Consider the following 12,597-nt stretch of genomic DNA (forward strand, 5'->3'; position numbering starts at 1 on the left):
GAATCACAGGTTTAGTTATCCCACGATTATTTTCCGGTTAGGTGTTGTTATGTGTTCGAACAACACGTTTTCCGCGTTACTTCCAGAATAGAAATTACGCGGCTGCTAGGCGGGGACTGTACAACTGGTCCTTACTAGTGTAGCGATCTGGCCAAGAATTTTCTGTCAAAATTTCATTTTCTTGGATACACCGAGAAGATAATATGTAATCTTCCTCACCTGTTATTCCTGTCAGTTGTTTATTTCCACTCTGGTAGTCTGAATCTATGGATTTCGCTAGTAATTATAACATCGCTGATCATTCGCAAACCCAATCAACCACGTAATCAGACAGCAATTGGCATTCGTCCATTCGGCTTTACTCCCTCAGCTCGTATAGCCCTGTCCCCTTTTGCCTGCTGAAAGTTTATTTCTGGATGCGACGAGGTTTCTCCTGACAGAGACATCACATACACTATGCATACATTCAAAAGTCAACTTAGGATTCATTCAGAAATAAACTTAAAATGTGTTCGAAAACCAACAAGGAAGCGTTTCAAAATGATATGAATAATCAATAGGCAAACGTGCGCTGGATGCTAGGTGCTTTGTGAAACAAGTAGTTTTCCTCAAGAATATGAATTTGGCGCCCCCTTTTCCCGGTAGCATCTAGCTGCTTGTTGCGACTGCTTGCACAGCCAGCAGCCACATTCCTGTTGCCAGAAACGGGAGAATCTACTACTCAAGCGTGACTCAAATGCGGCATGCGCATGAGTCCGCGCGTAACTGCTAAAACAAATCGAATGTAAACAGTTGCGACTTCACGCTCAATGGAGGCAATTTGTTGTTATGAAGCACTGCATAGTCTTCCTAAAGCCTTTGACACATTTTCAATTGGCAGATGCTTGCATGAGCACTGTGTGTCATTGTTGTATATGATGCATTTCCTTTGCAGTTTAAGTTATTTTCGTTTTTTTTCCCTCTCATTTATGTTTTATTGTTGAAGTATTATTCTGCAGTAGCAGCATACAGTAACATCCTTTGTTAGAGTATCAGTTCTTACCAGTCAAAAATACAAAAATTTAACTGAAAACTAAAACAATGAAAAATTCCCGGAATTCTAAAAATATCCCGGGTTTTTCCCGGATCTCCCGGTTGTCCTGGGTCGTATACACCCTGTTTATGAACTGTTTGTGTTAATCTATTAATGCTACACTGATGACGTGCTGACATAATTATGTTGTTACAGATCTTTGTTATATATTCTTTGCTACGGGCTTTGCTACCCTTGGAACAGAATATTCTGAGGTCAATATAATCATTAAGCAAATAACTGTTTCACTTTTCAGTGACTAACTATTGGGACATTCTTGCTTGCACAACACATAAATCAAGTTTTCTTTCGCATTTAACAATGTTAAAAGGTTTCAAACAGAATTCTAATCCCAGGCTTGACAGTCTGTTCTTTTGCAGATATCATTCCATAAAGATCCTGAAATGTTGTTTTAAATTAAAAATGAAACATGTATCAAGAGCACACTTCTCAGCCACAAAACATTATTAATCATAAATTTTCAAGTCATTACTACATTATCCTTTAAACACCTGTTCACTGGTATCATTCAGCAAGATGTATGTAATTGACATTTACTGAAGTAATAATATGTAGTGAAAGGTAACCAACAGAAGATGTACTGAAGTGCAATAAACATTATTGAAGTTTGTGATTCTGACTACTTCAAAGAAAATAAAAATTGTTTATGATATGCATTCAACCAAATGAAGATTGCTTACCTCAAATCCAAATTTGTACCCAAAATGTAAGACTTCCCTTGAGCGATTCAGAACTTGTAATCGGTCACATTCCTCAAGGTCAGTCATGTCATGAGCATCACAAGTGTCTTCCACAAGTCGTATAGTAGTAGTAATGTCGGAACAGAGGGAAACAGCACGTGCCTACAAAATCCGCAGTTTTGTTTATATTTCAGCTGTAAAATAACATTACAACATCTATCTCCACACAATTACACAGTACAAATCAATATACAGACTACATTATGGAACAAGTTGCCTCTCTGTTTAATTCAAGCTGAGAAAACATATAATTGTAACCAATAGACAAAAAAATGTGTGTTCTGGATCATCTGAATAGTAATTGTGACTATAGTAATAGTTCTATTATTTATTCAACATTATTGCATGTGAAACAACTTCTGATCACTTTACCAAGTACAGGACACAAGTGCCAACTGTTTCAATACCTTCATCACTAACCTGTACCATTTTCTTATTGGCACACTGATTTTATTGTCCTGTTTTTGGTCTTACTGTGCTTAATACTGCCATACAAGTGCTTTTCAATATTTCAACCTAGGCTAATGACGGCCTGGAAATCTAACGCGTTTCAGATAAGATTCATTTATGCATAATTGCAGTTTAATGATATGAAGGCTTCTTCCAAAGCTGCAGGTAATCGTTCTAGTGGACTCAAGTCATCATTCCTAGCTCCTTTCTCAACTCCGAATTTTTCATTTTCTTGATGCAATCGCAAACCACATTACTGTGTGTGGCGGAGGGCACTTTGTCTACCACTGTCACTTCCCTTTTTCCTGTTCCAGTCATGTATGGTTTGCGGGAAGAACAATTGCTGGCAAGCTTCCATGTGGGATTGAATCTCTTTAATTAAATCTTCATGGTCTTTATACAATACATACATACGAGGAAGCAAATTACTGGCTGACTCTTCTAGGAACACGCACACTCAGAATTTTAACACAGATCATACCATGCTGCAGAACATCTCTCTTGCCGTATCTGCCACTGGAGTTGACAGAGCATTTCCGCGACGCTTTTGCACTTACTAAATGAACCTGTAATAAAATGTGTTGCTCTTCTTTGAATCGTCTCTAATGCCTCTGTCAATCCGATCTAGTACAAATCCCAGATTGATGAGCAGTATTCACGTATTGGTCAATGCCTCTGTCAATCCGATCTAGTACAAATCCCAGATTGATGAGCAGTATTCACGTATTGGTCAAACGAGTGTTTTGTGAGCTACTTCCTTTGCTGATGGGCTGTTTTTCCTGATGATTCTTCCAATGAACCCCCATCTAGCATCTGCCTTACCAGTGATCAATTTATGACGTTGCTCCACTTCAAACTGCTCCATATGCATACTCCCAGATGTTTTAGGGAAGTAGCTGCTTTCAGTGATTGGTCTGGATGCACGTGACCATATAATATTGGGTCTCTTTTCTCTATGTATCTGCAATATGTTACATATTCTGACTAATCAAAATTACAAACGTTCTCTACCTAAATTGTTAACATATGTCTATTTGAAACTTATACCATTTACTGACTGTCTACCTTTTTAATAAAAGGAGAAATAAAATAAACAAAATGAAACTTTTCACATTAATTTTTAGCTTCACTGCCTTCTTTGTTTACTTAGACTGTCATCTGTGGTATCACTATTTTTCACCCTCATCATTGTTATTATCCTAACAAGACAGCTATGAATCTTATATCTTCATTGTCACAAATGTTTGGCTGTTTCTCCCGAATATGTTGTGATTTATGAGGTTGCGATTCTGGTGGGGCTCGAGAACACAGCTGTTGCCCCCCCCCTCGAAAACATAGTGAATTTTGCATTTTTACTGATGTGGTAATGATACAACATCTCTTGCTTCCTAACATATTGTCTGCCTGCCACTCTCTCACTGGCTGTGTGGAACCAGTAGCCAATACACCTCCAATTGTTCCTGTCAAACATCACGATGATTGTCAACAACATTGCTGCATGAAACATGTAAGCATGCCACTGGCCCCAATCTAGACTTTTAGCACATGCTGCAGAAATGTCTACTACTGTTGAATATTTGTCAAATTTTAAAGTAAATTTTATTCTGAATGCAAATGGATTCAGACAAAATTCAGCTTAATGTCATAGATGTTCATAAAAAGCCAAAGTACGCAGCAGTAGACATACCCATGGTTGGCAAGATGAAGTAATTTCTGCTCACTCACAGCCAAGCTTGTTTCACTGTGCACTATGAAATGTTCAATAGTGCTGCTCTAGAGCAACAGTGAAACATCTTCGAGAGTGCACATCACTTGTAATAACAGTAACTAATACATAAATAAAATACTGTTTAGAATCAAGTAAGGTTTCTGAAGGAGATTTTCGCTTTTGAATGCTACCTATACTTAAAAAGCAGCCTAAATGTATGTATATGGTATCCATATATATGATAACTTTTATTACAAACCTGTTCAAAAACAACAAAAGTTTGTACAATGATACAATTTAATGTTATTTCCTCTGGTGCTTCAAAAAATTGTCAATTTTTAAGCAGAGCATTAGACTGTTGTAGTCACTAGTAGACAGTTTCTCGCATATCCCTCGTGGTAGCGTTCACAGAATTGGTTGAGCAAGGCTTATTGGGAAATCTCAAGCTTATTTGAATGGAAGTATTGTTTGCTATGCTCTACCCTACGGGACGGATCAAAATAAATTTTTATGGAATTTTAATAGTCAAAGCTTTATCTGTAAATGTAAGACAATCCCTAAACTAATCTATTAAACAATTTAAAAATGTTGATCTCAGAAGTAATTGTGTAATCTGCGAATATAAGATGACCCAATATTTTTTGAATTTTGAATCTGGTAAAAAAGACCTCCTCTTAAAATCAGATAAATACATTACCACTTCCTGCACCAAGGGTCAATCCTCTGCAGACCTTCCTGGACCTTGCCACAATTTCTTAGCATTGCAGTTTCTCTGATTGTCCCAGGGTTGGCACTGTTCCAATGTAAGACCTAACTTGGCAACACTTCCACTGTCTGAAATTTATGAGATTGCTGCCAGAAAGAGGGTTTATCTGTGGGCCACTAAGGATGAAGCTGATGATGACAGTAGAGAGTGAGAGGAGAAAGAGGACACTTGCGATGGCTTTGCTGATAAACAGATGTCTGCAGATGGTTTGGTTAATGCCCTGAATTTTATGCTCTGCAAGATTGTATATCGGATGTTGGTATCCTGCTGGGCCTGTGTGATGGAAGAGTGCGCATTTGTGGTGTATGCAGCGAGCCTGAGCTATGCTTGTTCTTCATGTTAAAAAGCGATGTCATACAATGATGACCAAAATTAAAACAACAAACAGAGATTTTGCAAGGTTTATTTTGCCACAAAATAGTATAAACAGGTGAGAGTAAAGTAGAAATACCCAATGTAAACAACTGCAATATGCATAATGGTAGACAAAAATGTTCATTTTTTTTCCAAATTAACAGATTTGCACACAAATTCCAACAATTGGTTAATGTGTTCAGTATGGGGTGTGACCATCTTTGGGAGTAATAAAGGCCTGACATGACAGACCTGCTGTGAATATCACCAATCTCAGGTTGAGGCAATAATGCCCATTCTTACTGGAGAGCTGCTCACAAGTCTTGTAGAGTGGTCGGTGGATGCTGAAGTGATGCAACCTGTCTTCCTAGTGCAACCCAGACATGCTCTATTTGATTCAAAATGGGAGAGCAAGCAGGTCGGGCCATATGTGCAATATCTTCCGTTTCCAAGAAAACATCAACAGCTCTTGCTCTATGAGATCAATCTTATCGTCCATCAACACAAAGTCTGGGCCCGCACCAGCTCACAACAACCACACATAAGGTCGCAAGATCTCATCACAATACCGGACAGCAATCAAATCTCCGATTCATCCATACAATTTCATGAAGAGGTGTTAATGTGGTCAACATAATCTCTGCACACAACATTAGAGAATCTCCTCTATATCAGTCTCTTTCCATAATGTTTGGGGGCCCAAAATCATGTTCCACTTTCCCTCCAGATGCAAAAGTGTCAAGAATCACTCTCCAGACCCAATCAGGACTCGTCTGTGAGTAGAACTTTGGCCCACTGTTCGACTGCCCAGGTGGCACATTGACGACTCCACTCTACACATTCCCTTCTGTGAAGATGCATCAGAGGTACACATACGACAGGCCTCGCACAATAAAGGCCACTCTGCCGAAGCCTTCTGGCTTTGTCTTGATATAAAACATCCAGAGGGAGCTTCGAGGTCAGATGCCAATTGCCTTGCAGTGCTAAGGCAGTACCATCGTGCCCTTACATCCAAATAACGGTCCTTTCTTTCTGACCTCATACATGGTCAGCCCTGCCCTGGTATTTGGGGTACTGTTTCGGTCTCTATAAATTGTTGCCACATCCGATAAACAACAGCATTGTTCACATTAAGCTATTGGGCCTCATCAGTTTGCGACTGTTCTGCCTCCATTCTTCTTATTGCCCTCCACTGCAGGGAGTCTTTGTGACATACTGCACTGTCAGTGACTGTGTACACAGTCATTGTGGATGTGGTACTACCTGATAAACATCACCGCATTTGACAGGTGCCCTGATGTAATCGTTGATATGATTGTCCACTGATCGGAGTGCCATTTTCCGCGCAGAAGACGATTGTACAGACATCTGCTGATAGTTTGTATGATTATAAGGTGAATTAGACACAGGACGGGGAAATAGTGTTTTGTTGCTTTAATTTTGGACATCAGTGTAGTTGCTGAATTCTGTATTGGATGGTCGTGAGCTGTATGGTATTGAGCTGTGTTCCTGCATTAAAGCTCACAGAGTGTTTCTTAGGACACTGATATTTCTGCTTGCTCTTTTTTTTTCCAGAATCCATGTTGCACTCATGTCATTAACTAGCATTTACTAGGCTGTGTACTGATATTTACACCGGTCAGCAGTTGTAGTAAAAGGAAGAAGTGTTGAAATGCCTTGGTGTTAAGAACAGTGATCGCAGGATATTAATTACAGTCCGTTGCAGATTCAATTCCGTTTCCATGTATTACTTGAAATAATCGGTGCACTAAATGGCTGCCACATGTGGGAAGGAGAGTGGCGCTGGTGCAGCACACAGCGAACAAAGGAAGCTAACACTGATTACGCATTATACTATTGTAAATATAAGGTATCTATTATAACAACATTTTCTAATGTTCGTTGGAAGTGTTGAGAGATAATTTTCCTTACGATTGCTGGTAAAGTCTTTAAGCAGCTTCATTCCCTACATCTGCATAATAATCTGCCGAAGACAGCCACAGGATGAAAGTTCATATTATATGAATGCATGGTGTTGTCTGTTCTTTTGCACATGTATAAAAGAAAAACATTACGTGGATCTGCAGCTATGATACAGTATATGTAAATTGATGGTGGAGGGGGAAGAAAGGAAAGGGACTATTGATGTCAGCTGCATCTGGACTATACGTGGAATCAGCAGCATTGAGTGAAAATGTGTGCTGGACTGGGAATCGAACACATGGTCTCCTGCTTACTAGAGATCTGCATTAACTACTGTGCCACCCAGACACGGAGTTTATTGCAATTGCGTAGACTATCTCGGTATGCTTCTCAGCCGACCAACGTTCCCACCTTGTGCCACCTACCCATGGCCCCTGTCCACCTGTCCACGTCATCCACGAATGCTCCGAGAGATTTTTGCAGGGGTCACATATAAATGTGCATCCACACTGAAGAAGGTAGATTAGTTGCCCATCGAGGCAAATCAATTATATGAAAGTGTGGAGTCTGTTCCTTCAGATATGTTAATTGAAGAACTGTTTCGTTAAGTGATTCTCAAGCATAAAAACTTAAGTTTTTGAAATAATGCTGGCTTCGTCTTAAATTCATATTTCTTGAACTGTGAGCCCATATAAATTGGTTTTGGCAAGCTGTGGTGGATTAGTGTTAAATTTAATAACAGTTTTATTAAATGTTTTACGTAAAATGTCTGACCCAAGCACAATCAATCTCTCCGTCCTTTTAATCCTGACAGCCCACTAATCTGCAACAGTACTCATCATCATCATCATCATCATCATCATCATCATCATCCACAAGAAGCCTCATGGAATTTCCAAGGTTAATTACTAGTTCATTTTTGTCCTATAACTTTTATGTCTGAAGACTTCCTTCTTGCTAGAAGCTATTCAATCCAATCACAGTTTTTGTTGTGCCAAGTGCTTTCTCGTAGTTGATAAAAACTCCACAGGAAGCAAAAACTGATTTTTGGTGCTTCTTTTAATTCCTTTGTTGACAACCTGTAAATAGTACATTGTGTTGCACCACCTTCAGAGGCCAGCTAGGTATTTTCCAGTTTAAAGTCCTTTTCGATACAATCAGTAAAGATTTTTGTAAAAATCCTATATATCACAAAGGATTAATGAGCTGGCAGTTCCTATCTTCCCCATTCTCTTTCCTGTGGATTACAACAAATACTGCATTGTTCCAAATATCTGTTATTGCCTTCTTTGTAAAAACTCTTGAGAAAAATTTTACACATTTTGCTTTCACCACCTCTCCCCCTACTCTTATTACTTCTACTGATTTTCTTTCTCTTTCCACCTGCCAAATGGCTTTCTTACTTCTTCTGGTAGTATCTTTTACAGTCTTGTCCTCCTCCTAGGGTAATGAACATGAAAATTTGATGCATGGGACAGGCACATAAAATTATCACAAACTGAACACATGCACTTTATGTACATTAAGAATAAATAAATGGATTTCAGAACTATTAATGGCTGCATTCAACAACTTTTCAAAGAAAGAAAGAAAGAAACAGAGAGAGAGAGAGAGAGAGAGAGAGAGGGGGGGGGGGGGGGGGAGATAGAAGATTCATTCTGTTAGTGTAAAAGTTGCTCTGGCATTTTGAAAGGCAAGAGAAAGAATGCAGATGTGAGCTTTATGTCAAAGAGCAAGTTGCTTGGACAACTCAGTTGGTACGGCACTACATTGGAGAGGACATCTGGTCACATACACAGGCTTTATCTCCCATTTCTGATCACATTTGACTACAGGAAGTGAATAATTGTGTTAAGGAGATGACACATATGACGAAGTGCCACTTTTCTACATGCTGTGTTTACTTACAGTTACTTGGTTGAAACATGAGGCTCTAGATGATTGCTACACTCGGGTGTGGCACTAGATACGGTAATGAACGTTAATGAAGAAGTAGGATTTGATAAATCATAAGACACGAAAAAATAATTAAAAACTTATCAACAAAAATAAAATGATCCACATTACATTTCATTTAACAGCAGCCAAGGCTACAAGTTATAGTGGTGGGGAGTGTCTAATACAAACCTTAAGTTCCTGCAGCGAACCAGCAATAATAACACTGCATGAAGGGTGGATGCTGCTCAGGAACTCAGGGTTTTCTAAGTCTTTCCTCAGCGTTTTTGCAAATGCCAGTGCCTTTAATGCCCTATCACGTGCTTCAGTGTACAGGAACTGGATTTCCCTGCAGACGGACAGTGCTGTTTGCCTGTGCAAATGTGCATAAATAAATTTTAATTATTTCTATTTTGAATATATGAAAAATAAAACAATCAGTGCATCAACACATTCAACACATACCACCACACAAGAAGAAATAAATAGGTAAGGAACAACTACATAAAATTTCTTTAAGATGAAAATACTTTATTGCTTAAAATACTATTGTGAACATACAGTGTGTTTTTTTCCTTAAGTATTCATTTAGAAATATGAGCGCTTGTCCATTTTCGACGCTATGACACACATCTCTTCTACCACAAACTCTTTGCTTTTCATATTTTGGGAGGAGGTTGTATGGACCACAAAATAAATAAATTATAATGAACATGGGCTCCAGAATATGTACCTTAAGAGCTAAGAGCACTGGTTCACTAGAAGAGATGTGCTTCACGTTAGCGAAAATGAACAAGTGCTCATAGCTCTTCAAGTATGTATTTTAGACCCCATGTTTACCAGACTTTTTTCCTTTCTTCTCCCAAAACATGGAAAGCAATGACCTTGCAGCAGAAGAGATCTGTTTCATAGTACTGAATATGAACTATTGCTCATACCTCTTAAAGTACACATTTTAGAGCCCACATTTACTAGACATTTTTTCTTATTTTTGTACAAGGAACCTGTCACAAAAGTTTGTTGGTGCCTTTTTTTTTTTTTTTTTTTTTTGAGACACCCTCTGTTAATATTATCACTTACAGTACTTGTGTAAGTAATTAATAAATGACGTATTTCACCTAAAGTTATACCTCTTTTTGGTTTGTAGAACAAGATAAATAACTACTACTGCATATTATAGTCCCACTGTTTATTTCTCATAATGCGTATCCAGCAACTGCACACGCTATGATGCTTGTGCTGTGGCAGGTAGGGATGATGATGACTGCATGGTTATCAGCACCCATCAGTTTCACTGTCCGGTCTCACAACTTTCCCGAATGATGATGAAATAATGAGGACAACACACACACCCAGCAGTCTCCGGGTGGAGAAAATCCACAACCTAGATGGGAATCTAATCTGGCAACCTGCGATCCAGAGGCAGCAACATTAGCCACTAGGCCATGAACTGCAGATGTGGCACGTAGGGCTCTACTGCCACTGAAGAGAGTGGTCTTTGGCATTGGGTGCAATTCTGCATTACTCGTTATATAAAACTGAAAAGCATATTCTGATACTAGGTTCCACTGAAAATATTTGTCATCACGAATCCATCAACATCAATGGTGTGAATTTCAAAATTAACTGGCATGACACAGAGTTTTCAAAGGAGTGAAATGATTACTTTATGGGGTTTATCAACACACAATAAATTTACCATGGACAACAACACCTGCTCTTCAGCATTACTCAGTCACAAAGAATGAAGTATTACACTATAAGTAACCAAGCCATGTTTAACAAATTACAGATGAGACATTACATCCAATAAAGCAATATGCTGTCAACTGTAGATAAGTTGATCAGTTTATAACGAAAACTGTGTCAACTTCAGTCATCATCATAATTCTGCTAATTAAATGAATGCTAATTTCTGCAGCAATTTATTTTCTTCTGCAGAGTGGAAAACCTTACTGAAGGAAGCATCTTTCTGTGGAACACAGTGTTTACATCTACTGTATAAGGAGAAAAGTGTAAAAAAAGTACAGCACTCTACACCGAAGTATCAATTATGAGGATGCTCCAAGAAATAGCAAGATACTGGGCATCCCCACTATGGAGACTGATTTCAAGCTACTTAATAATACCGTATCATTTTATTCATTATCATGTATCGGTGTTCTAATACTGCAAGTCAAAAGGAAGCTGCTACTGAACAATCTGTGACTGCTTAAAATGAACTATGTGATACAAAGTCCTGTCACCTGTGAGGTCAGAGATGTTATTCAAATTTCAAGGATGGAAGTTGAAACAGGCACAAATTTACCATCTGCTTAAAGAAGTGTATGGTGAAACAGTAATGATTTGAAGAAATGAGAGAAAATGGTGCGAAATGCACAACAAATGAACAAATATGGATCATAAAACTCAATCTAGAAGTCTATTGCTCATCACAGATGATCTGAAGAATCATCAAGAAGTTCATAGACTTCCGGGGATGCAGTTTTGGAATTTGTGAAATTAATGAAACGAGGAATTACAGTACAGTCTCCTTCAGTGAAACATCTATGTAAGAAGCAATTCAGTATTTCAGCTTTTGTCCTCTGCTTCAGAGTCTAAGTATGACCTTTAAGTGTAAATGATATTTCTGTTAAGCGTTCACTGAGTGAATGCGTCTATATAACTAAATACACACCTCATGATGGTGTATATGTATGTTAATAGAAGGCAGTTCCGATTTTTAATGTAGTCTACAAATAACAATTACACTTTTATCTTTTCACATTTCATGTGCAATTCTACGAAGAAACACTTGGGAAATCATTCTCTACAGCTGATAGAATCCTTTCAGATTGTGATAAATTTTTCTTTAGCTGATGGCTAAGTATAATTACCTAAAAAGATACCAAATTTGCAAGTGACATTGACAGTTTAATTTCAGGTAAACTGTCTTTTAACCTCTCAGCCTTCTACTGATAATGCTCAGATTCTCCCTCTTAAGCTCTGAGGTACACATCATGAATTGTAAAACAAACACATTTATGTAAATAAATTCATAATGTGCACTTGAGTATTTACTTGAATAATAATAAAGTAAATACTAATTAAGCCATGTGTCATGAACATCTTTAAATAATTTGACAACTGCAAACAGTCAGCTAGTAAAAATATCAAACTGACTTACTTCACTGAAATGTCCTCATCTGATTCATCCCCATTGTGAATTATTTTTGTCAGTTCTTTTACTCTCGTAGTGAGATATTCTCCGACAGCTTCCAACATCCCCCTTGCAATGCGACTGAAAATTAAATTGCAATATTTGCTTTAAAGTCTGTATAACTGCAGAGTAAACAGGAGAATAAGTATCAATTAATAAATATCTGAAACTGAGTGTCACACCGTACTAACATTGCACATAAATCTTATTTACAAACTGAAGATAAATATGACCAACAGATCATATCAAATCAATATAAAATGTGCATACCACATATAAACAAAAAATTTATTTTATTTCTTATCTGTAAATCCATTTTCTTGCAGTAACTGAAATCAGAAACATATGGCAGCACATTAGTAAAGTTCACAACTAAATTTTGGCACAATACTCCAATAAAACAGTATAAGACACAACAAATGTACATGG

General features: G+C 38.0%; 1 protein-coding gene across 2 annotated transcripts in view; it reads right to left on the minus strand.

Moving 5' to 3' along the window:
- The window catches only part of LOC126090883 (mitogen-activated protein kinase kinase kinase 4), a 201,103-nt gene that overhangs the window by 75,810 nt on the left and 112,696 nt on the right, over window positions 1-12,597 (minus strand). For both annotated transcript variants that reach the window (XM_049907019.1, XM_049907018.1), the window contains exons 13-15: window positions 12,136-12,249; window positions 9,162-9,342; window positions 1,774-1,935 (exon numbers count right to left, since the gene is read on the minus strand). In XM_049907019.1, coding sequence (XP_049762976.1) covers window positions 1,774-1,935; window positions 9,162-9,342; window positions 12,136-12,249 — 457 coding nt within the window. The remainder of the gene's footprint in view (window positions 1-1,773; window positions 1,936-9,161; window positions 9,343-12,135; window positions 12,250-12,597) is intronic.

This window comes from Schistocerca cancellata, chromosome 1 (genome assembly GCF_023864275.1).
Source record: "Schistocerca cancellata isolate TAMUIC-IGC-003103 chromosome 1, iqSchCanc2.1, whole genome shotgun sequence".
NCBI lineage: Eukaryota > Metazoa > Arthropoda > Insecta > Orthoptera > Acrididae > Schistocerca > Schistocerca cancellata.